Raw genomic sequence first — 27,561 nt, forward strand, 5'->3', positions numbered from 1 at the left:
GAAACCACATCAACGTTTTAAAAGTAAAAATGAATTAAACTCCAGTAAAACACAATGTAAACACACACTTACACACCTCCCACACACACACTCAAGCATATAAACACACACACATACACAACTCACTGTCCGGATCGCATTGCAAACGTGTGTCTCGCTTTTTTTACTCTGTTCTGGCTTTAATATTACACGATATCTACAAATAAACTAAATAATTCAGCAGAAGTTTCCCTCGAGAGCGCGTTTCCACCGCACAGCGCGGGAACGAGCAGACGCGTGAGCGCGCCTCATTCTACACAATACAAACACGCACACGTGGTATAACAGAACTCAATATTTTATGTCTTTGAAATGACACATTTTCTAAATAGATACAAAAAATGATTATTTTAATCAGTTGTGTTTCATATGTTCGTATCGAGCTAAAACAGCATTTACAGAAAAGCTGTTTGTATCAATGCAAAGTATTTTGAAATACGAATAGCTGTCTTGTTTATTGTGTTCTACACAACTGTATATAATCCTAGAGAGAAATCAAGTGAGAATGAATTAATTTGTGTTTTTATAATTTAAAAAAATTATTAAACAATTTTTAAATTAAAATTAAATTAAACTGTTTTTTAATCACCTGTAGCGCCGCCATTATGAATAGAAAAATCTATTTAAGATTAATCCAATGCATTTAGAAAATCTCTCACTACGCTGTTTTGTCAGTAATAAATTGTATTTGACCCTTCACCTCCAAAAAATAAAATACAATGAACGATCGCTGAATATTTCCATATTATTATCATTTCGAATCTACGATGTATTCAGTGGAAGACTTTTAGTTTGAAACTGACGCCCGCAAGCGGAAGCCGGAAGTTGGTGTTGAGGAATGTTCATGTTAGAAAGTGGAAGCGAAAAGCGTTAGCGAGAGCTGCTCGAATTGAAAACAGCTTGGTTTATTAAATCTGATCAGGATGATTGGGATGTTGATCAATATGTGAGAGTCAGATGGAAAACATGCTGATCAAACACATCAGAGTGAGTAATGTCATCTCAGCACACACAGGATTTAACGTTAACTCAGTGTTTTTACTTTTACCGATTATAATCTGATGATGATAATCGAAGTGTTTTCGTTGTTTGTTTTAATTTTTCGTGTTTTTGGGCGATTCTGATGATCTGTTTCTTCGTTTTGTCTGTTTATATATGTCACATGGTCCATATGGATAGATATAATGTCAGATTAAAGTTCATGATTTTGAGGATTTTTCTATTTAACCTTTAACCTTTCGTTTATAATGTGTTTATATTCAACGCTAATCTTCCTCTGAGTTTATTCTCATGATGTGAGTCTGATCTGATCATTGATTGTGTTATAAACACACCTTCATCATTCCTTATGGACTGTCATGTACCTTTCTGTTGTATGAATTATATTTTGCTGGTGTGTATATATATATATATATATATATATATATATATATATATATATATATATATATATATATATATATATGTATACAACAGTGTTGGAGAAAGTTAATTTAAAAGTAATGCATTACAAATATTGGGTTACTCCCTAAAAAAGTAACTAATTACGTTACTTAGTTACTTTTTATGGAAAGTAATGCGCTACGTTACTTTTGCGTTACTTTTTAAATCTGGGCAGGGCTTGCTTGTTTGTTTTTAATATAAAAACTTATATTTGTGTCAAATGTAAAAGCTTTTCACGGCAAAAGCCTCAGGCTTAGAGAAAAGTAAATTGACGTCTGTAGAGTAGACCGCAGAAGAACAAATGTTAACTCTTCAGCAATAAAAAAAAAGGAAAGCAAATGTTAGATCATCTTGAGTAATTTTTGCTTATTAGTATGGACGAATTGGATCATCGAAGGTCGGCAGCAAAGACATCGGTTAATAAAATGGGATTAAATACATACAGGATATTTGTATTATTTAACATACTTAATTATGCCAGGTTTGCATTGAATTTCAGTGTTTTTATTCATTTTGAAGAACACTGTATCTGTTTTTTAGTGAGTGAGATGAATTAATGCATGTTCACATTTATTCTAGAACTAAAGTAACATCTTACTCACAATTTCTCTCAACATGGGGACAGGAGAGCTTTTAATCAATAAATGAGGGGAAAGTAACAGGCGTTACTTATTTGCAAAAGTAACTCAGATATGTTCTCGTCAATTAAAAAGTAATGCGTTACTTTACTAGTTACTTGGAAAAAATAATATTCTGACGTGACATGCATTTCTTGTAATGCATTACGCCCAACACTGTATATATATGTGTGTATATATATATATATATAGTGCATTAGACTGTAAAGGTGTATATATTGTGTTTGTTGTGTTGCAGCAGCGCAGTGTCGGCCGGGCGAAGGTGGCCCATGCAGTGGTGGTGATCTTCATGGAGTTTTTCGCCTGGGGTCTCCTGACCACCCCGATGCTGATGGTGAGCGTCAAACACACCATTCTGAACCTAGACTGATTTTTAATAGTTTAATTAAGAGGGAGAATGATCTGCGCTAGAATTGACCATATGCACGGATAACTTCCTTGTTTTAGTCAAGCCAGCTCAGTCATTTTTGGTCAACTGTAGTGAGCCGTAATAGGAGTGTCCTTTGCTCGTTTTCTCTACATAATCCATTTACAATCGAAAAAAGTTTTGCTTGTCTAAGAGGACTAAACATCCCTGTATAGCGTTTTAAAAAATGACAAACATGAGTTTAAAAACATTCACGAGTAAATGGGCTAAATATGCGCCAGTCATAAAAAAAGAGCTGTGCATGAAATGATTCAGAATAAATTCAGAGTAACTAAACTACAGCAGTAACACGTCTGTGTTAAATATAGGCTATTTAATAGCTTTCACATTCAAGATAAAGCTTAAAAGATGTAGATATTAAATTATATGAAATATTTCAGATTCTTATTGAGTGCATTATTTCATTCTCATACCATAAATATTTAACTTGTTTCATTTGTAGTGAACAATAAGTATTTAAATAATTCACCCTTATAGGATGTTTGTGTCTGAGCTTGATGACCTTCTGCACTTGCTATACTATATACTTCAGTGCGGTAAAAGTACTACAATTTATTATACTAGTAACTTCATAATAAATAAATAATAAATATTGATCCTCTGCTGCCATCAACTGGGTATTTGGGTCATTTCATGTCATTTTCATCTTAAAAAAAATAGTTTTCTGTGAAAAGACATTTTTTTTCCATGTCGTCTTTATAATGAAAAGTGAATTTTATTGCACAGCTGTAGAGTTGAAAAATAATAATTTAAAAATGTGTTCATGACTATAAAAGAAAGTTACTAATTTTCAAGAATACGATTAAGAGCACTCCGTGCATTTGGTCAATTAGATACAGAGAAAAAAGTTTACAGAATCTGCCAAATGTTAATTATTTGACCAAAATAAGAGAGATCTTACAAAATGCATGTTGATTTTTATTTAGTACTGACCTGAATAAGATATTTCACATAGAAGATGTTTACATGTAGTCCACAAGAGAAAATAATAGTTGAGTTTATATAAAAGATTACATCTGCTTGATTCTTAATACTGTGTTGTTCTCTGAATGATCCACAGCTGTGTTTTTGTTTAGTGATAGTTGTTCATGAGTCCCTTGTTTGTTCTGAACAGAAAAATCCTTCGGTTTTCCAGCATTTTTGTGTATTTGAACCCTTTCCAACAATGACTGTATGATTTAGAGATGCATCTTTTCACACTGAGGACAACTGAGAGACTCATATGCAACTATTACAGAAGGTTCAAACACTCACTGATGCTCCAGAAGGTAAAAACATGCATTAAGAGCCGGGGGTGAAAACTTTTGGAATTTGAAGATCAGGGTAAATTTAACTTATTTTGTCTTTCTGGGAAACATAAGTATTTTCTATTGATTCTGAAGTGCAGTGCTAAATGAAAAAATATGATATTTAGGCAAAATACGAAAAATGTCCACATCTCCATTCTGTTCAAAAGTTTTCACCCCCGGTTCTTAATGCGTGTTTTTTCCTTCTGGAGCATCAGTGAGTGTTTGAACCTTCTGTAATAGTTGCATATGAGTCTCTCAGTTGTCCTCAGTGTGAAAAGATGGATCTCAAAATCATACAGTCATTGTTGGAAAGGGTTCAAATACACAAAAATGCTGGAAAACCAAAGAATTTGTGGAACCTGAAGGATTTTTCTGAAGAACAGCAGGCGGTTTAACTGTTCAGGACAAACAAGGGACTCATGAACAACTATCACTAACCAAAAAAACACAACTGTGGATCATTCAGAGAATAACACAGTATTAAGAATCAAGGGGATGTAAAGTTTTTTTTCATAAATTAAGCTAATATTTTCTCTAACATCTTTAATGTGAAATATCTTATTCAGGTCAGTACTAAATAAACAATAACTTGCATTTAGTATGATCCCTCTTATATTGGTCCAATAATTAACATTTTGCAGATTCTGTAAACTTTTGATTTCAATGTTTATTTTAAGTAATGAAAATATATTTTATGGTTTTAGTTTTTAGTTTTAGATTGAGTTAAGTAGCCAATCGAGATTTGAACCTCACTACTGGAAAAGATTTTATCATACAAGCGTCACTTTCACTTTCTTTTCTGGACAAAGAGTGTTAAACGTCCTCTGGTTTGATAATGCTCCTTCCTGTAATGCATTGCAGATGCAAATACAAAACAAAGCATTCAGGCGATCACTGAGTTCACTCATGCACAAATGCAAACAGTGGAAGTGAAATGAAACCCAATGGTCTGAGCTGTGTTTTCTGATGTTTCCTCATTCCAGGTCCTGCATGAAACCTTTCCACAGCACACGTTTCTCATGAACGGCCTCATTCAGGGCGTCAAGGTGAATCCAGTGCATCTGTTGTTGTTCAGTTGCGTGCATTTGATGTTTTGTGATTAGTTTGGCTTGAGAAAGCCAACCTACTGATCTGCTACTTAAGCTTTTTATTATTATTCTAGAAGCACCAAACTCAGTGCAGTTCTTCAGACTGATCTCACTTAGTGAGCCCTAACTTTTCAGACTGATCCGACTTATAGTTTTCATCAAATTGAAGATTAAAAATCATCAAAATCCCATAGACTTACATTGAGGGAATGTTCAAATGAGCCAACACTATTCAAACTCCAACTGTCAAAATTTAAATTTAAAAATTTAAATCCCTTGAGAATCAGTCAAGCTTATCAACTATTTCTAATTTATTCAAAATTGTATCTGATATTTCTAATCTATTTAACTATCTAGCCTAGCCTAGCAATTACAATCATGCTAGCAACTTGCTAATCATGTTAGAAACATGCTAGGCACTTGTCAGTCATGCTAATGACATGTAAATACGTGCTAATCATGCTAGAAACATGTTAGCAACTTGATAATCATGCTAGAAACATGTTAGAAACATGCAAGCAACTTGCTAATCATGTTAGAAATATGTTAATGATATGCTAGTAACTTGTCAGTCATGCTAATGACATGTAAATAACATGTTAATCATGCTAGCAACTTGCTAATCATGTTAGAAACATGCTAGTAACTGGCCAGTCATGCTAATGACATGTAAACACGTGTTAATCATATTAGAAACATGTTAGCAACTTGCTAATCATGTTAGAAACATGCTAATGACATGCTAGTAACTTGTCAGTCATGCTAATGACATGTAAATAACATGTTAATCACGTTAGAAACATGCTAGCAACTTGCTAATAATGTTAGAAACATGCAAGCAACTTGCTAATCATGTTAGAAACATGCTAGAAACTTGCTAATAATGCTAGTAACTCGCTATTATGTTAGAAACATGTTAATGACATGCTAGTAACTTGTCAGTCATGCTAATGACATGTAAATAACATGTTAATCATGCTAGAAACATGCTAGCAACTTGCTAATCATGTTAGAAACATTTTAGGAACTTGCTAATCATGTTAAAAACAGGCTTATGACATGCTAGTAACTTGTCAGTCATGCTAATGACATGTAAATAACATGTTAATCATGTTAGAAACATGCTACTAACTTGCTAATCATGCTTGAAACATGCTAGCAACTTGCTAATTATGTTAGAAACATGTTAATGACATGCTATTAACTTGTTAATATGCTAGAAACATGCTAATAACATGTTAATAACTTGTTAATCATGCTAGTAGCATTTTAGCAACTTGCTAATCATGTTAGAAACATGTTAATGACATACTAGTAACTTGTTAATATGCTAGAAACATGCTAATAACATGTTAATAACTTGTTAATCATGCTATTAACATTTTAGCAACTTGCTAATCATGCAAGAAAATTGCTAATGACATGCTAGTAACTCGCTAATCATGCTAGAAACATACTAAACATGTTAGAAAACTGTTAGAATCATGCTAACTACATTCTAATCATGCTAGCAACATGCTAATTGTCTAATCTACCGATAAAAAGTTTAAAACTTTAAGCTTTTACAGCTGCTTACTTGCTAATCATGTTAGAAACATGCTAGAAACTTGCTAATAATGCTAGTAACTCGCTATTATGTTAGAAACATGTTAATGACATGCTAGTAACTTGTCAGTCATGCTAATGACATGTAAATAACATGTTAATCATGCTAGAAACATGCTAGCAACTTGCTAATCATGTTAGAAACATTTTAGGAACTTGCTAATCATGTTAAAAACAGGCTTATGACATGCTAGTAACTTGTCAGTCATGCTAATGACATGTAAATAACATGTTAATCATGTTAGAAACATGCTACTAACTTGCTAATCATGCTTGAAACATGCTAGCAACTTGCTAATTATGTTAGAAACATGTTAATGACATGCTATTAACTTGTTAATATGCTAGAAACATGCTAATAACATGTTAATAACTTGTTAATCATGCTAGTAGCATTTTAGCAACTTGCTAATCATGTTAGAAACATGTTAATGACATACTAGTAACTTGTTAATATGCTAGAAACATGCTAATAACATGTTAATAACTTGTTAATCATGCTATTAACATTTTAGCAACTTGCTAATCATGCAAGAAAATTGCTAATGACATGCTAGTAACTCGCTAATCATGCTAGAAACATACTAAACATGTTAGAAAACTGTTAGAATCATGCTAACTACATTCTAATCATGCTAGCAACATGCTAATTGTCTAATCTACCGATAAAAAGTTTAAAACTTTAAGCTTTTACAGCTGCTTTCAAGCTAGGCTTTCTCAAGCCAACCTAAAGTTTGTCCTGACCCTTTATCTGTTTATAATATGTAATAGCTGTTGATCATTATTTGCTGAAAAGCCCAAATACTACCCTTGCTCTGTTATTGTGTAAACACCAGTGTTGTGTATGATAACTTTAGTGTGTTTGCAGGGATTTCTGTCGTTCATGAGCGCTCCTCTGATCGGTGCCTTGTCTGATGTTTGGGGCAGAAAGAGCTTCCTGCTGCTCACAGTGTTTTTCACCTGCGCCCCCATCCCACTAATGAGGCTCAGCCCATGGTACGGCTCACGTGTGTGTGTGTGTGTGTGTGTGTGTGTGTGTGTGTGTGTGTGTTAGTGTGTGTGTGTGTGTGTGTGTGTGTGTGTGTGTGTGTGTGTGTTAGTGTGTGTGTGTGTGTGTGTGTGTGTGTGTGTGTGTGTGTGTGTGTGTGTGTGTGTGTGTGTCCTCTATCACATGACTCTCAAGTGACTAAAGCTTTTCAGGCATGTGTAAAAGTCACTGCAGCTCATTCTGCATGAGAGACAAACCCTTCTGTAATCCATTAAAGGAACAGTTCATCCAAAAAGTAAAAACATGTGATTATCCTCAGGCCATCAGAGATATAGATGAGTTTGTTGGTTCGTCAGATTTGTATAAATGTGTCATTCCATCACTGTCTCACTAATGGATCCTCTGTGGTGAATGGGTGCCGTCAGAATGAGAGTCCAAACAGCTGATAAAAACATCACAATAATCCACACCACTCCAGTCCATCAGTTCACATCTGGAGAAGACAAAAGTAGGGATACATTGAATATTCAGCAACCGAAATTATTCACTATAATACTGCCCTCCAAAGGCAAAGCGCAGTAACTACACTTTTGGTCAAAATTGAGTTAAGGCTTAAAATGGACTTTGTGACAACTGTTTTGTCTTGTGGCAACGTCTCCTGGTTCAATTTTGTCCCAGAGGAACGAGAGTGTTTCAGAGAAAGAAGAGTGTCAACATGTTTGACTCGCTGGCCTAAAAACTTCAAAGGCATTATTCTCAGTTTCAGTGTTGGTGTAGTTACTGCACTTTGCCTTTGGAGGGCAGAATAAGCGAAAAGACCAAATAAATTATACCGCACTAATGCAGCAAAAACTGTCTGAGAAAGATGCAATAATCACTACAAGCTGTATATGGGTCAAAAACATTAAGATTTCCACGTCAGAATAAATTTACAAAAGTGATTCTGTCTATAGAAAGCACATTAAATGAAAGTAAAGTGTCTACTTTTAAGGTTTCAAATAAAAAGGAGAATAAAATGTCAAAATTTGGTTTAAATAATGTTAGATTGTCATTTAGTGTAACAATATTTATGTAAAAATTCAAACCACATGCTTATTCTGACTTGTACGTATTAAAATATACAAAAGAATAAGGAGCATATTAAGTTACACTGCAAAAAATGCTTTTCTTACTTAGATGTTTTGTCTTGTTTCCAGCCAAAATATCTAAAAATTCTTAAGTCAATTAGTAAATTAAGGCAAAATGTATGATATTTATTTTTTTGCTCAGAAAAACCAAAACAACAAAAAAGTTTTTTTTTTAAACAGAAAACGTTTTAATATTTTTTTTTTTTTTCGAAAACAACAACTTTTATTTTTTTTATGGCCTTTTTTGTTTTTTTCATGTTTGGTTTCAGCTTCAGCCAAGAATTTTCATTTTTGGTGCATCCCTTGACAAAAGCTGAGGAAAATCCATCATTAAAATGTTTTTCCTAAAATACCTTTAGTCCATTATAATGCTTCCTCCAATGAAAAATTGATTTGGTCTGAATTAGGAGAGAAATCTGCACAGTTTAAAACAGCTCTAAACAAATATGCACAGCACTGCTTTTCTTACTTAGATTTTTTTTGTCTTGTTTTCAGCCTAAATATAATAAAAATTCTTAAATCAAGAAGGATTTTCTAGACAAGTACAAATAATTTTCTTGTTTTCAGAAAAACAAGCCAAAATTAAGTGAGTTTTTGCTTAAAACAAGCTAAATAATCTGCCAATGGGGTACGCAAAAAATCTTATTTCAAACAGAAAACAATATTATTTTTCTTACCCCATTGGCAGATTATTTTGCTTGTTTCAGACAAAAATGCACTTAATTTTGACTTGTTTTTCCTGAAAACAAGACTATAATTTTTACTCGTCTAGAAAATCCTTCTTGATTTAAGAATGTTTAGATATTTTGGCTGGAAACAACACAGAACATCTAAGTAAGAAAAGCATGTTTTGCAGTGTGGCTGGATTTTATGTGAAAGCCAACAGATGATAGATTTGTTTTTTTAACTGGAGGAAGTGTTATTATGTATTATGGACTTTAAAATGAACAGTTTTCATTTTTGAGTGAACTATTCCTTTAAAGTTAAATGCACTGATTTTATTAAACAACTGTTTGTTTTTGTAGACCTGTTGATGTTTAAGTTGTTAAAATGTTTGACCTTAAATGATTCGCCACGCCTAAAGCCTAAAAAAAGTCATGTGTTTCTGTCTCTCTTCATCAGGTGGTTTTTCGCTCTGATGTCCGTGTCTGGACTTTTCTCTGTCACTTTCTCTGTGATATTTGCGTATGTGGCTGATATTACTGAAGAGGATGAAAGAAGCACAGCATATGGACTGGTAAGAACACCTGCACTGCAAAAAATGCTTTTCTTACTTAGAATTTTTGTCTTGTTTCCAGCCAAAATATTAAACAATTCTTAAATCAAGAAGGCTTTTCTAGACAAGTACAAATTATTGTCTTGTTTTCAGAAAAAAAGGCTAAATTAAGAGAGTTTTTGCTCAAAACAAGCCATGCCAAATGGGGAAAGCAAAATAATCTAAAATATTTTGCTTACCCCATTGGCAAATAATTTAGCTTTTTCTAAGCAGAAATGTACTTAATGTTGACTTGTTCTCTCTGAAAACAAGACAATAATTTTTACTTGTCTAGAAAATCCTTCTTGATTTAACTATTTAACTATTTTATGTAAGAAAAGCATTTTTTGCATTTTTTTCATCATCATATGACGTGTTTATAGAGTTAATTTTTGTCATCTTGTATGATGACTACTCAAAACAAATGATTGTTTATAATGGATAACACACATTTTCTGTTTTACATATATTTCTTTGGTGTATTGAGTAAAACAAGATAGTGTTTTATTTTTAGTATATACAGCAGTCAGCATTTGAAGTGGATCAAAACCTTTCATCAAATGAAGTATTTTAACATTTTTCCACATAATCATAATATAGTAGTCAACATTTGAAGTGGATTAAAAAAGAAATAATGTTAGATTGTCATTCAGTGTAACACAATATTTATGTAAAATTCAAACGATATGCTTATTCTGACTTGTACATATTAAAATATATAAAAGAATAAGGAGCGTATTACGTTTTATTGTGTTTTAAATGAGTAAAAAAGTCTTACTGACAAATGGGCAAAACCTAGGATAGTGGCACATTTAAAAAATGTAGAATTACAACTAATTAGTATTTTTAGTTCTTTTAATATGTCATAAATTATTTTTTGTTGTAAATATGCCTGACAAGATTGTTACACTGAATAACATTTTAGTGGGTGTCTTCTGGAAAATTAGGGAAAAATATTTATATTTGTATTGATATTTATTTTTTGCTCGGAAAAACAAAAACAAAAAAGCAATAAGATTAAACAGAAAACTTTGTCATATTTTTTGGAACAATTTAAAGCAGTATTACACTTATTGTCTTTACGTTTTAAAGCCTTTTTTGTCTTTGTGAGAATCATTCATAAATCTGCCGCTGTCAACGAAAAAGTTCAAAGTTTACGCTTTTTTTTGATCCACTTCAAATGTTGACTACTATATTATGATTATATAAAAAAATATGTGACCCTGGACCACAAAACCAGTCTTAAGTCGCTGGGGTTTATTTGTAGCAATAGTCAAAAATACATTGTATGGGTCAAAATTATTGATTTTTTCTTTTATGCCAAAAATCATTAGGAAATTAAGTAAAGATCATGTTCCATGAAGATTTTTTATGCAAAATTCCTACTGTAAATACATCAAAATGTAATTTTTGATTAGTAATATGCATTGTTAAGATCTTAATTTGGACAACTTTAAAGGTGATTTTCTCAGTATTTTGATTTTTTTGCACCCTCAGATTTCTGATTTTCAAACAGATGTATCTCAGACAAATATTGTCCTATCCTAACAAACCATACATCAATAGAAAGCTTATTTATTGAACTTTCATATGATGTACACATCTCAGTTTTGTAAAATTTAACCTTATGACTGGTTTTGTGGTCCAGGGTCACACATGTATTAAAGTACTCCATTTAATGTCCAATAACTTGAGAAAAAGCTTAGTTTAAATAGAAAATCTGTAATCTTCTGTTGCTCTTTGGATGCAGTAAAACACAGTTTAGCAGAAAACATCTGATTCATGTTTGCATTTTCTTCTGTCCACGAAATCAGAATCAGGCATCAAATAATGCCATGCATGTGAAAACAGGTCGATAATTGATATTAATAGTCACAATCTGGTTCAGATTCAGACAGAAATCGTGCGTTTGTGGTGTTTTTCTGCTGATTAATGGAGAACGCTTGGTAAGAAAGACACTATTTTTGAAATCAGCAGCCAAAATGAGTCAGAACATATAGATATAAAAGATAAGATATAATGACGGAATTACAATCATTGACACTCCAGATGTGTTTTAGATGCTTTGTTTGTGTCTCAGTCATGTTCCGCTCACGGTATTGTCTTTTTGGTCTTTGGTTTCAGGTTTCTGCGACGTTTGCGGCGAGTTTAGTGACGAGTCCGGCTATAGGAGCGTACCTGTCCTTGCGGTACGGAGACAGTCTGGTGGTCCTGCTGGCCACTATAATCGCTGTGGTTGATATTCTGTTCGTCCTGCTGGTGGTGCCCGAGTCCCTGCCGGACAAAATGAGGCTGTCCTCGTGGGGTTTGCCCATTTCCTGGGAGCAGGCCGATCCTTTTGCTGTGAGTTACACAAATTATGGTTTTATATACTGTCTTTTGAGTGCTAGTTATCGAGGGATACCTTTAGTTTGATTAGTCATGCACAGAAGTTGTGTTTTTGCTGAAACACTTAAACAGAAATCAAAGTTTTCTTTGAGGTTTTGCAACCCCAGTTCCAGAAAAGTCGGGACGTTTTGTGAAATGCCATAAAATGCATTGCAAAAAATGCTTTTCTTACTGAGATTTTTTTTTTTTTTTTGTTTCCAGTCAAAATATCAAAACATTCTTAAATCAAAAAGACTAATAAAAATTATTGCCTGTTTTCAGAAAAAACTGCTCTAAATTTAGTGCATTTTTCCTTGAAACAAGCTAAAAAATAATCTAGTTTTCTCTTTGAAAAAGGATTTTCTTTTACCCCATTGGCAGATTATTTAGCTTGTTCTAAGCAAAAACTCACCTGATTTTGACTTGACTGTTTTTTTCTGAAAACAAGAAAATAATTTTTACTTGTTCAGAAAATCCTTCAAGAATTTTTACACTGCAAAAAATCCTTTTAGGATTTTTTTCTCTTGTTTCCAGCCAAAATATCTCAAATTTCTTGAATCAGGAAGGATTTTCTAGACAAGTAAAAATTATTGTCTTGTTATTAGTAAAAACAAGTCAAAATTAAGTGAGTTTTTGCTTGAAACAAGCTAAATAATCTGCCAATGGGGTAAGAAAAAACATCTTATTTCAAGCAGACAACTAGAATATTTTCCTTACCCCATTGGCAGATTATTTAGCTTGTTTTAAGCAAAAACTCACCTAATTTTGACTTGTTTTTACTAATAACAAGACAATAATTTTGACTTGTCTAGAAAATCATTCCTGTTTCAAGATTTTTTTAGATATTTTGGCTGGAAACAAGAGAAAAAATCTAAGTAAGAAAAGCATTTTTTGCAGTGTAGATATTTTGGCTGGAAAAAAAGACAAAAGAATCTCTAGGTAAGAAAAGCATTTTTTGTTTGACACTTTTGTCATGAAATTATTGGGAGATATTAATGAGACATGATTTAACTTCGCTTGCTTTTATACCCAAACATGATATCCTCACCTATTTCCATTTCACCTGATCACTGTGAACTAATATAAAACGGTTTAATTGGGATATTCTATAACCTTTTAACTTTTATTTTGCCTCTGTCTTAACTGTGTTGCGGCCATCAAAATTTAGTTACATTTACAAAATAAAATTGAAAGGTGGCCAGCATTGAAATGTTTTCCTTTGTACTTTAATCAATTAAATAAAGGTTAAAGAGAATGAACAGATATTGGACATTCTTGATTTAATTATTGTCTTGTTTAAAAAAAAAAAAAAACTAGTCAAAATTAAGGTAATTTTTGCCTGAAACAAGCAAAATCATTTTGTTTTCTGCTTGAAATAAGACTATTTAGTTTACCCTATTGGCAGTTTATTTTGCTTGTTTTGAGCAAAAACTCACTTAATTTTTTTCTGAAAACAAGACAATAATTTTCACTTGTCTAGTAAATCCTTCTTGATTTAAGAATTTTTAGATATTTTGCTTGGAAACAATAAAAAATCTTTAAAAAATGACAAAAAAAAAAAAACTAATATAAAACCGTTTAATTGGGATATTCTATAACCTTTTAACTTTTATTTTGCCTCTGTCCCAACTGTGTTGCAGCCATCAAAATCTAAATTTGGTTACTTTTACAAAATAAAATTGAAAGTTGGTCACTGAAAGCATTGAAAATGTTTTTTTTTTTTTTGTACTTTATTAATCAATTAAATAAAGGTTAAAGAGAATGAACAAATATTGCACATTCTTGATTTAATTATTGTCTGGTTTAAAAAAGAAGAAGTTAAAATTAAGGGAATTTTTGCCTAAAACAAGCAAAATAATCTACCAATGGGGTAAGAAAAATAACCTTGTTTTCTGTTTGAAAAAGGATTTTTTTTTTCTTACCCCAAAAACTGTTTTTTTTTTTTTTTCTGAAAACAAGAAAATAATTTTTACTTGTGTAGAAAATGCTTCTTGATTAAAGGAATTTGTAGATATTTTGGCTGAAAAAAAGACAAATAAATCTCTAAGTAAGAAAAGCATTTTTTGTTTGACACTTTTGTCATTAAATTTGGGACAAAGTGATGAGACATGCTCCATCTTCGCTTGCTTTTATACCCAAACATGATATCCTCACCTATTTCCATTTCACCTGATCACTGTGAACTCATTTAAAACCGTTTAATTGGGATATTCTGTAACCTTTTAACTTTTATTTTGCCTCTGTCTTAACTGTGTTGCAGCCATCAAAATCTAAATTTGGTTACTTTCACAAAATAAAATAGAAAGTTGGTCACTGAAAGCATTGAAAAAAATTTTTTTTTTTTTTTGTACTTCATTCATCAATTAAATAAAGGTTAAAGAGAATGAACAAATATTGCACATTCTTGATTTAATTATTGTCTGTTTTAAAAAAAAAAGAAGTTAAAATTAATGGAATTTTTGCCTGAAACAAACAAAATAATCTACCAATTGGGTAAGAAGAATAATCGTGTTTTCTGCTTGAAATAAGACTATTTTGTTTACCCCATTGGCAAAAACTCACTTAATTTTGACTTGTTTTTTTCTGAAAACAAGACAATAATTTTCACTTGTCTAGTAAATCCTTCTTGATTTAAGAATTTTAGATATTTTGCTTGGAAACAATAAAAAAATCTAAGTAAGAAAAGCATTTTTTTTACAGTGCACACACTGACATTTCTTTGGATTCCCTGAATCATTTCACAATATTATCTGTGGTAATCAGTGAAAGACCTAAATTCTTTGTGATTTTCTATTTAGAAATGTGATTTTTGACACTTTTGTCATTAAATTTGGGACAAAGTCATGAGACATGATCCAACTTTGATTGCTTTTATACCCAAACATGCTATTTCCATTTCACCTGATCACTGTGCACTTTTAAAACCGTTTAATTTGAAAATTCTATAACCTTTTAACTTTTATTTTGCCTCTGTCCCAACTGTGTTGCAGCCATCAAAATCTAAATTTGGTTACTTTTACAAAATAAAATTGAAAGTTGGTCACTGAAAGCATTGGACATTTGTTTTTTGTACTTCAGTCAATTAAATAAAGGTTAAAGAGAATGAACAGATATTGCACATTCTTGATTTTATGGCATTTCACAAAATGTCCTAACTTTTCTGGAATTGGGCTTGTATCCAAAACCCAAAATGAAGTTTATTTAAGAGTTAATGGTCGCCCAAGTTAAAAGTGACATTATTGATCTCAAGCTCTTTTATCAAAATCTTCTGATTGATAAATGACATGATTCATTTCTGATGTTTATTTGCTGCTGTAACTAGTAGTAAAGAGGATGAGATGATTGATGATCTATCACCACAAATTAAAAAACAGCAAAAACACATTTAATGCATTCATTTAGAGATAAAACCGACACAATTCGAAAGCTGAGACTTTTTCATATAAAAAGTAACAAAACACAAGGATTGTTGCAGTTGTTAGATGGCCGGAGCTACAAATAATGTTTAGTTTAGTTTCGTTAAACTGAAAACAGAGTAAAACATTGATCTTGAGATTTGAGAATCAATATCAGTTCAGATTGAAATCAAGAAATTGATTTTGTTAATTCACGTATTTTAATTTATGCATGTTTTGTGCAAGAAACAAACTCTAATAATGCATCAAAACGGGCCAATTAAACATCACTTTCTTACACTGCAAAATTTTTTTTATCTTGTTTCCAGCCAAAATATCTAAAAATTCTTAAATCAAGAAGGATTTTCTAGACGAGTAAAAATTAAGCGAGTTTTTGCTTCAAACAAGCAAAATAATCTGCCAATGGGGTAAGAAAATTGATCTTAATTCGAACAGAAAACAATTATTTTTGCACGCAAAAACGCATTTTGGTTTGCTTTTACTGAAAACAAGAAAATAATTTTTACTCGTCTAGAAAATCCGTCTTGATTTTAGAATGTTTAGATATTTTGGCTGAAAACAAGACATAAATTCTAAATAAGAAAAGCATGTTTTGCAGTGTATTTCTGGGCATCCAACACTTTTTTTTTTTTCTGTTTTGCCTGAAAATAAACTAAAATTTCGATCACTATTTTTAAAGCTCACCTTTTTAAAAGAGACTCTGATATATTGTGAAAATTCCCATCTTGTGACAAATAATGCAGAATATGCTTTAAGTTTTCAGATATTGCTGTTAATATTCTGTCAGCTCTTGTGAAACGTGTTTTGTGTGTGTTAGTCTCTGAGGAAGGTGGGTAAGGACTCGACGGTGCTGCTGATCTGTGTCACAGTGTTCCTGTCATATCTGCCTGAGGCCGGACAGTATTCCAGCTTCTTCCTCTATTTGGGACAGGTTTGTGTCACCAAACGCTGCTCACAGCTCATTTCACTCCTGCGGTGTGCCGTATGTCAGAGTAAAACAGGGAATGTAACAAGAAATCAATGTAGCAATGTTGATGTTCTGACACAAAATTTTTGTCTTGTTTTCCAGAACAAACATCTAAACATCCTTAAATTAAGATGCATTTAGTGGTGGTGCAAACTGACTTATTTTTTGGAAAATGCATCAAAATGAAGAAAATTTATGACTAAAACAGGTCATAAAATGAGTTTTTCTCTTTGAAATAAGTTTTTTTTTTCTGACCCCATTGACACATTTTTTTCAGTTTTAAGCATAAACTTTCTCCATGTTGATGTTTTATTCTGAAAACAGAATCAAATGTGTTTTGATTTCAGAATGTTTAGATATTTACACTTTTCTAGCTTAGATTTTTTGTCTTGTTTTCATCTAAAAATTCTTAAATCAAGAAGGATTTTCTAGACAAGTAAAAATTGTCTTGTTTTCAGAAAAAAAAAAGTCAAAATGAACTACATTTTTGCTTGAAACAAGCAAAATTATCGGCCAATGGGGTAAGAAAACTAATCTTCTTTTCTGGTTGAAATAAGATTTTTTTTCTGACCCCATTGGCAGATTTTTTGGCTTGTTCTAAGCAAAAACTCACTTAATTTTGACTTGTTTTTTTTTCTGAAAACAAGAAAATAATTTTTTACTTATCTAGAAAATCCTTCCTGATTCAAGAATTTTTAGATATTTTGGCTGGAATCAAGACAAAAAAATCTAAGCTAGAAAAGCATTTTTTGCAGTGTAAACAAAAACACTACGTTAAAAAAAAAAAAAAAAAATTCAGGCCTTAAAAAGTCTTCAATTTAGTTGTAACAAATTTAAGGCCTTTAAAAGTCTTTAATTGTACAAGAAAGTCTTAAATTTGGGGACGGGAAGACCAGAATTGCGATATGGCTGAATTTGACGATTAAACTTCAAAAGGCTATGCTTTCATTGAATAAACTTGACTCTACAATGCATTATAAATATAACATTAAACTTTCTTAGAGGTGTGCAAACACACTAATTACAGAGTTCTTCTTGTCATACATTACGACAAAAAGTTTAGTTATAAACTAGATAAAAAAGTTTGTCAAGGTCTTATTTCAAACAGAAGGCAAGATTATTTTTCTTACCCCATTGGCAGATTATTTTGCTTGTTTCAGGCATTTTTTTTCTGAAAACAAGACAATACTTTTTACTCGTCTAGAAAATCCCTCTTGATTTAAGAATTTTTAGATATTTTGGCTGGAAACAAGACAAAGAGAACATTTTCTGCAGTGATACACTGCAAAAAATGCTTTTCTTACTTGGAGTTTTTGTCTTGTTTCCAGCCAAAATATCTAAAAATTCTTAAATCAAGAAGGATTTTCTAGACGAGTAAAATTATTTTCTAGTTTTCCGAAAAAACAAGCCAAAATTAAGTGATTTTTTTCTTAGAACAAGCTAAATAATCTGCCAATGGGGTAAATAAAAAAATCTTATTTCAATCAGAAAACAAGATTATTTTTCTGACCCCATTGGCAGATTATTTTGCTCGTTTCAAGCAAAAACACCCTTAATTTTGACATGTTTTTTCTGAAAACAAGACAATTTTTACTCGTCTAGAAAATCCTTCTTGATTTAAGAATTTTTAGATATTTTGGCTGGAAACAAGACAAAAAATCTAAGTTAAAAAAGCATTTTTTGCAGTGCTATAAACGTCTTAAATTTGATCTTAAAATCCTGCAGACACTTTGTTTTTTTGCATTATTCATTATAAGTAATGACACTTATCTTCTGTAGAGCTGCTGAAAGTGTATTTTATTATACTTGATGAATTTTGCATCTTTTTTCTTGTTGATCTCAGTAAAGCTGCTTTTAATCAATGTGTATTGTCTGTAGAAATAACACGACTTAAATGCAGACTGTAGAAACTGTGCGTTATTTTGCAGGTCATTAACTTCTCATCAGAAGCGATTGCAGGGTTTATTGCGATGGTGGGAATCCTGTCCATCGGAGCACAGGTACAGACCTTCATTTCCAGACTCTCATTTGTGAGATGATATATGTGCCCCTGAACCACAAAACCAGTCACAAGGGTCAATTTTATTTTGTTTTAAATTGAGATTTATGCATCATCTGAAAGTTGAATAAATAAGCTTCCCATTGATATATATATATCATATTATATGTATTTTATATTTGTTAATATAAAATACATATAATAATCTTTACTTAATATCCTAATGATTTTTGCCATAAAAGAAAAATTGATAATTTTGACCCATAGGGAATTTTAAAAGTGAATCGTGCAAATAACAATTTTTTTTTTTTTTTTTCAAAAATGTCTAGAAGTTTTTCATATTCATTCATTTTTTTTTTAAATACACTATATTTTGCAACTACATTTTGAGAACAATCCCATTTTTCCCCATTATGACTTTGACACGTGTGACCTTAGATCACAAAACCAGACATAAGGGTCAGTTTTTTAAATTAAGATGTATACATTATCTGAAAGCTGAAAAAATCAGCTTTACATTGATGATGTATTTGAAAATCTGCAATCTGAGGGTGCAAAAAATCTAAATATTGAGAAAATCGCCTTTAAAGTTGTCCAAATGAAGTTCTTAGCAATGCATATTACTAATCAAAAATTAAATTAAGATATATTAATAGCTTTTGAGAAAAGATACTTCTTGTACTAGTATGTATATATTTTGCTTCTCCAGTAAATGTATCTTCATTTAAGAATCTTCTTTTGTACTTGAAAACAAGACACAAATACTGTGTAATAAAGTCTTTTTTGCATGTATGATTAAGGTTTTCATCTGAAAGCTGAATAAATAAGCTTGCCATTGATATATATTATATTTATATATACTTTGTATTTGTTAGGATAGGACTAGATTTGCTTGAGATACAACTATTTGAAAATCTGCAATCTGAGTGTGCAAAATAATCAAAATATTGAGGAAATCGCCTTTAAAGTTGTCCAAATGAAGTTATTAGCAATGCATATTACTAATCAAATTAAGTTTTGATATATTTATGGTAAAAAAAATTTACAGAATGTCTTCATGAAACGTGATCTTTACTTAATATCCTAATGAGTTTTGGCATAAAAGAAAAATTGATCATTTTGACCCATAGGGAATTTTAAAAGTGAATCGTGCAAATAACAATTTTTTATTTTTTTCAAAAATGTCTAGAAGTTTTTCACATTTATGCATTTTTTTTTTTTTTTTTTTAAATACACTATATTTTGCAACTACATTTTGAGAACAATCCCATTTTTCCCCATTATGACTTGGACACGTGTGACCTTAGATCACAAAACCAGACATAAGGGTCAGTTTTGTTAAATTAAGATGTATACATTATCTGAAAGCTGAAAAAATCAGCTTTACATTGATGATGTATTTGAAAATCTGCAATCTGAGGGTGCAAAAAATCTAAATATTGAGAAAATCGCCTTTAAAGTTGTCCAAATGAAGTTCTTAGCAATGCATATTACTAATCAAAAATTTAATTAAGATATATTTACGGTAAAAAATGTACAAAATGTCTTCATGGAACATGATCTTTACTTAATATCCTAATGATTTATGTCATAAAAGAAAAATTTGAACCCATGTACTCGAGACTGGTTTTAGTGGTCCAGGGTCACATATGCAGTTGTTTTTCAGTTGTTGATGATGGTTTGTATTTGCAGACGTTACTGTTAAGTCTTCTAATGAAGAAGATTGGAAATAAAAGCACAGTACTGCTGGGACTCGGGTTTCAGCTGTTCCAGCTGGCCTGGTATGGCTTCGGGTCTGAACCATGGTGAGGACAATCTGAATTCAAGTAGTCTGGGATTGTTTGAAATGGGAAACTAAGCAGTGTTGTGAATGGAGTGAGTCACTGGGATTAAAATAACTCTGTGTTTGTTGATCACAGGATGATGTGGGCGGCCGGAGCCGTCGCCGCCTTGTCCAGTATCACCTTTCCTGCTGTGAGCGCGCTGGTGTCCCGCTGTACCGATCGCGACCAGCAGGGTAAGAGATGAAACACAACAAGCTTTTGCAAAAGTGCCTTGCAAAAGTATTCATACCCTTGTTTTTTTTCACTTTTTTTTTTTTTGTTGCAGCATTATGTTAAACTGCTTTAAATTAGTTTTTTCCCCACAACAATTTACACTCCATACACCATAATAATGACAAAGCACAAACCAGATTTGCACATTTTACAAATGTATTAAAAATCAAACACTGAAGTAAGTAGATTGCATAAGTATTCATACCCTTAACTCAGTCCATAGTTGAAGCAGCTTTACAGCCTCAAGTGTTTTTGGGTCTGATGTGAGCATCTTTGCACATCTGCATTTGGCAATTATCTGCCATTCTTTGCCTCACCTTTTCACCTCTCCATCTCTGTCAGCTTGGACATTTTCTAGAGTCCTAGTTGTTCCAGTCGTCTTCCATTATGGAGAATGCTTCTGTCAACCTTCAATGCAGCAGATTTGTTTCTGAACTCTTCTCTAGATCATCGCCTTAACACAAGTCTGTCACTGAGCTCTACAGGCAGTTATCTTGGTTTTTGCTCTGAGATGCATTTCCAGCTGTTAGAGCTTTTCTGAGAGGTGTGTGTCTTTCTAAATCAGACTCATTCAAATGAATTTGCCACAGTTTAACTCCACTCCAAATGTAGGAACATCTAGAAGCAATATGAATGCTCCTCAGATACATTTCCAGTGTCCCAGAAAAGGGTATGAATACTTATGCAACGGGATCTTTTCAGTTTTTTATTTCTAATAAATTTGCAAAGTTGTTACAAACCTGTTTTGTGCTGTCATTATGGAGTATGAGATGTAGATTGATGTGGGAAAAAAAGTAATTTAAAGTAGTTTAACATAAGGCAGCAACATTATGTGAAAAAAATGAAGGGGTATGAATAATTTCACAAGGCACTGTATCTGAACAATCTTAAATCATAATACATTTACTTGAGACTTTAGAAAATAAGTCTTTTTTTTATAAATATGCTTGAAAATGTGCTTTTTTATAAATATGCTTGAAAATTATGCAATTATGATTAAAACTAGAAAAAGTATCTGTCAGTAGGGTCAGAAAAATAAATGTTGCAATTGTGGTTGCTTAATGAAAGCATGCTAACTCAATAAAAATGTTTATTGATGTTGTTTTAAGAAATTTCTGAATAGTCATTAATAGTTTTGATCAAAAATTTGGAAAACATACACTGCAAAAATGACTTTAACATGAAGCTAATGTGAAGGTAATTATTTATGTATTTATTATTTATAAAGATATTAAGTGTAGTATTCTGAATGTTTATGAAATTTTAAATTGAAACAAGAAAGAAATATCTGCCAATGGGGAATGAAAAATATTTTTTTTTTTTTTTTTTTGTTGCCCCAAGAGTATTTTAAGAAAAACGTAAGTTTGATACATTTCTCAGAAAACAACACTTAATGTCTTGCATTTATGAGTAATTTTACTTTGATTTTTTTCATTATAATATATATTATAATATTCTGTCAAACAAAATAGATGCATATCTGTTTTCCAGTATATATTACATCATGCACAACAATTTTTTTTTCATTATTTTGTGTGAAATGTAGTTATTTATTTATTATTTATAAAGATATTAACTGTAGCTTTCTGAATATCTATAAAAAAATATTTAAATTGGAACAAGAAAAATTATCTGCCAATGAGGAATGAAAAATAATCTTAATTCAAACAGGACAACAATATGTTTTTGCCCCAATGGCAGATATTTCTTATTTTAAGAAAAACTTCAATTTAATTTGATAGATTAAACAAGACTTAATTTAAAAATCTTTAGATATTTTTAGTATGAAAATAATTTTTTGCATGTATGATCAAATTTATTGTGATATATCTTTTTTTATAATGTTATATAATATATTATATATAATATAACATATTTTTTGTATGCATTTGTATTCCAGTGTATATATAGATTATGCACAACAACATTTGTTCATTATTTTGTGTGAATTTTTTATAAAAAAATTCTATTTTAATATCTAAAGTCATGTTGCTTCTGAAGTAAATGCATCTTGATTTAAGAGTGTTTAAATATTTGGACTGGAAAACAAGACAAAAACACTGAGTAAGATTTCATTATTTTGTGTGTTTATTTGATTATTTATTTTGGTTATTTGATTGTTGATACATTTCTCAGAAAACAAGGCTTAATGTCTTAAGTTATTCAGCTTCTCCAGTAAATGTATCTTCATTTAAGGCACTGCAGGTGAATAGGGCAAAAAATCAACTAATAGTGATCATCTTACTTACTCAGCTGATTGATTACTTTGATAATTGCAAAAAAAAACATCTATTTCTACACGTTTTCTAAAATGTTAGGTTTAAATATGCAAATAAAGCATTATTTAATGAAATATTAGCCAATTTGCAGACATTTCTAGTACAAAAATCTAAACACTGGATGAAGTCAGTTTCAAAATTCTGGTTTAATTATTATTTTTTTTGACATATTAGAGTCAAATGTTTTTACAGAGGGAATTTCATCACTCTATAATTCAGAATGTGCCAATGTGGTCAGAAAAAGTTATAATTTTCCCTTTGAGTTACGTAGATTTTTCTGAGGCTTTTGGCAAATATTTATTTTTGTTTTAATCACAAACTCACTTAATTTTTCTTAAAATAAGAATATTTGTGTGATACAAAGTTGCAATTCCACCTTTTTTTTTCTTCAGAATTGTGTGATACAAACTTGCAGTTCTGACCTGTTTTTCTCAGAATTGATACAAACTTGCAATTCTGACTTCTTACTTACTCAGTTGATTGATTACATTGATAATTACAATCATTTTTTTGTATTATGAGTTTTTTAAAATGTTATGTTTAAATATGCAAATGAGCCATTATTTAATGAAATATGCACTAATTTGCATAAAATTCTAGAACAAAAATCTAAACACTGGATGAGGTCAGTTTCAATGTTTTTACAGATGGGATTTTGTATCATTTCGTCACGCCATAATTCAGAAAAAAACAGAACAGACAGAAAACAATGTATTTTTTACCATTTTTGGTGGAAATAAAATGTTGTATAAAATCAAGCAAATGATATATGAACAAATCCCTCTGTAAAAACCTTCAGGATATAGACAGGAACACAAATGTAAAGTGTGGTGTGTGTAAGTGCTGCTGAAGTGGAGATTTATGGCTCAGTGTAGGAGAAAAAACTCTTGGCCTTTAAAAATATGGATTGTGATTGAAATCTATTGACATAAATAGATAAAGTGCTATAAAAGAAAGACTTAACAGTGTCTTTTGGGTGTTTTCTTTCCACTAGTCTGAAAAACCACTTTATGAAACGCCAAAAAGCCCAAAATCTCAAACTTGACGGGTGCATGAAAAAACATGTTTTTGCCTGCAGTGTCTGCCCTAAAGAGTCTTTAGATATTTGTATGGGAAAACAAGACACCATTTGATAATATTTATATTATAACATATTATATTTCTATTATCTATCATATATATACACATCTCAAGTCATGTTGCTTCTCAAGTAAATGCATCTTGATTTAAGAATGTTTAGATATTTCAACTGGAAAGCAAGACACAAATAATGTTTTCTTTCTGTAAAATGTATTTGGTTATTTATTAACGTATTTGTTTATTTTTATGCATGTATTTTATGTTTATTTCATTGGTTTTTTGCAATGCACACACCTAACATGACATTCCAGGGATTGATTGATTGTATTTGTTGCGTTTCAGGAGCGGTTCAGGGCATGATCACAGGGATTCGAGGTCTGTGTAACGGACTCGGCCCGGCTCTGTACGGATTCATATTCTTCCTCTTCAATGTGGAACTGAAGGAGATGAGCCCCGTGCAGCCGAACCCCGTCTCACCCCAAACTGAAGAGGTTCGAGAGCCTCCTGAACAAAATCAATCTGCATGAACTATTTGTTTCTGTGTCTTTCTATACAGCGTCTATCTTTTGTCCTTCAGAAGCGTGTGATTCCAGGTCCTCCCTTCCTCTTCGGCGCTTGTACGGTTATTCTGGCTCTGCTGGTGGCAGTTTTCATTCCCGTTCAGCAAACGCCGGCGGTGAAGACGTGCAGCACACGCGTGATGACGGAGCCCGCGAGCGGCGCCACAGAGATCGGATCGGTTCATGTGAGCGACGAAGACAACGAGCCTCTTTTACAGGACAGCAGTTTATAAGCCCAAGAGGAACAGCAAACTCCTCCGGTTTGGGCTTTATTCCAGCAGTGTGTCTGACAAAGCTTTTTACTGAATGTCTAAACGTCTGTCTTTTTTTCTTTTTTTTTGTATCCTTCGGTCTTTGAAAGAGAATGTGCCTTCTCCATATTTTGGCTTACACTGCAAAAACATCAAGTTCTTACTCAGTATTTCCGTCTTGTCTTCCAGTACAAATATTTAAACATTCTTACTTGAAAAGCAAAATAGCTTAAGATATTCAGTTGTTTTATGAGAAATTAATGCTTAAAACAAGAAAAAATATCTGCCAATGTTGTCAGGAAAAAAAAAAGTTGATTTTTCTGAGGCTGTTGGCAAATATTTGTTTTTGTTTTAATCATAAACTCACTTTGAACTCACTTTTTCTGAAAGTAAGAATATTTGTGTGACACAAACTTGCATTTCCGCCGTTTCTTTTTTGAGAACTGTGAATTCTGAGAATAGCAATTCTGACTTTTTCTCTCAGAATAAACTTTCAATTCGGACTTTTTCTCAGAATTGTGATACAAACTGGCAATTCCTCCATTTTTTTCAGACTTGTGAGATATACACTTGACATTCTGACTTTTTTCTGACAATTGTGATACAAACCTAAAATTCCCATTTTTTTTTTTTTTTCATAATTGTTAGATATAAACATGCAATTCTGACTTTTTGTCACAATTGTGATACAAACTTGCTTGTGAAAAAAACCTGTGTAATTCTGACTTTTTTTCTCAGAATTGTGAGATTTAAACTCGCAAATCTGTAAACATATCAGTCTTTTTCTCCTCAGAACTGGACTTTATAATAGGCAATTATGAGTTTATATCTCACAATTCTGAAAAAAAAAATGTCTGAGTTGCGAGATACAAACTCGCAATTGTGAGGAAATTTGTGAGGACTTTATTTCTCCAATTGTGAGTTTATATCCCACAATTCTGACTTTATAACTCGCAATTGCAAGAAAAAAGGTCAGAAATTGCAACTTTATATCCCACAATTCTGACTATTTCTCACAAATGTGCATTTATATCTCACAGTTCTGTTAAAAAAAAGTCAGAATTGCGTGATAAAATTTGCAATTCCAAGGAAAAAGTCAGAATTGTGAGATATAAACTCGCAATTGCAAGAAAAAAAGTCAAAAGTTTATATCCAGTTTATATCCCAGAATTCTTACTTTATATATAGCAATTCTGACTTTATAACTCCTAATTGTGCATTTATATCTCACAGTCCTGAGTAAAAAAAAGTCGCAAAATCGCAATTGCAAGACGAAAAAAGTCTGAATTTGTGAGAGAAAAAGTTGCAATTGCAAGGGAAAAAAGTCAGAATTGTGAGTTTATATCTAGCAATTCTGACATTATAACTCGCAATTGTGCAATTATATCTCACAGTTCTGAGAAAAAAGTCAGAATTGCAAGATAAAATTTGCAATTCCAAGGAAAAAGTCAGAATTGTGAGAGATAAACTCGCAATTGCAAGAAAGAAAGTCAAAAGTTTATATCCAGTTTATATCCCAGAATTCTTACTTTATATATAGCAATTCTGACTTTATAACTCCTAATTGTGCATTTATATCTCACAGTCCTGAGTAAAAAAAAGTCACAAAATCGCAATTGCAAGACGAAAAAAGTCTGAATTTGTGAGAGAAAAAGTTGCAATTGCGAGGGGAAAAAAGTCAGAATTGTGAGTTTATATCTAGCAATTCTGACATTATAACTCGCAATTGTGCAATTATATCTCACAGTTCTGAGAAAAAAGTCAGAATTGCAAGATAAAATTTGCAATTCCAAGGAAAAAGTCAGAATTGTGAGATATAAACTCGCAATTGCAAGAAAAAGTCAAAAGTTTATATCCAGTTTATATCCCAGAATTCTTACTTTATATATAGCAATTCTGACTTTATAACTCCTAATTGTGCATTTATATCTCACAGTCCTGAGTAAAAAAAAGTCACAAAATTGCAATTGCAAGACGAAAAAATTTGTGAGAGAAAAAGTTGCAATTGCAAGGGAAAAAAGTCAGAATTGTGAGTTTATATCTAGCAATTCTGACATTATAACTCGCAATTGTGCAATTATATCTCACAGTTCTTAGTAAAAAAGTCGCAGTTGCAAGGAAAAAGAACTGCGAGATACAAACTTGGAAAAAAGTCAGAATTGCGAGTTTATATCTTTCAATTCTGACTTTATTTCTTGCAATTGTAAGTTCATATCCCACAATTCTGACTTTATAATTCACAATTGTGTTTATATCTCGGCGTTCTGAGAAAAAAGTCAGAATTGTGAGAAAAAGTCAGAATTGTGAGTTTATATCCCACAATTCTGACTTTATAACTCACAATTGTGCATTTATATCTCACAGTTCTGTGAAAAAAAGTCAGAATTGCGATATACAAACTCGCAATTGCAAGAAAAAAGGTCAGTAATTGCGACTTTATATCCCACAATTCTGACTATTTCTCGCAATTGTGCGTTTATATCTCACAGTTCTGAGGAAAAAAGTCAGAATTGTGAGATAAAAAGTTGCAATTACCCTTTTTTTTTTTTTTTTTTATTCAGTGCCTGAAACTGGCTTTCATAGAATCTTTAGATATTTGTACTGGAAAACAAAATATACTAAGTAAGAGAATAATTTTTGCAGTGTAGTTCATGTGCTGCCATGTATCTGAATGTAAACTGTAGTC

At 31.7% G+C, this 27,561-nt stretch overlaps 1 protein-coding gene across 1 annotated transcript; it reads left to right on the top strand.

Moving 5' to 3' along the window:
• The first annotated feature begins 1,005 nt into the window (after positions 1-1,005).
• LOC141286733 (hippocampus abundant transcript 1 protein-like) lies at positions 1,006-24,857 on the top strand. Its single transcript, XM_073818836.1, has 12 exons — positions 1,006-1,026; positions 2,359-2,454; positions 4,820-4,882; positions 7,398-7,525; positions 9,767-9,881; positions 12,024-12,242; positions 16,500-16,613; positions 18,578-18,649; positions 20,341-20,453; positions 20,568-20,665; positions 24,407-24,555; positions 24,642-24,857. The coding sequence occupies exons 1-12, from the start codon at positions 1,006-1,008 to the stop codon at positions 24,855-24,857; spliced, it is 1,404 nt and encodes a 467-aa protein (XP_073674937.1).
• Positions 24,858-27,561: the final 2,704 nt, after the last annotated feature.

Source organism: Garra rufa, chromosome 15 (assembly GCF_049309525.1).
Source record: "Garra rufa chromosome 15, GarRuf1.0, whole genome shotgun sequence".
In the NCBI taxonomy this organism is placed as follows: domain Eukaryota; kingdom Metazoa; phylum Chordata; class Actinopteri; order Cypriniformes; family Cyprinidae; genus Garra; species Garra rufa.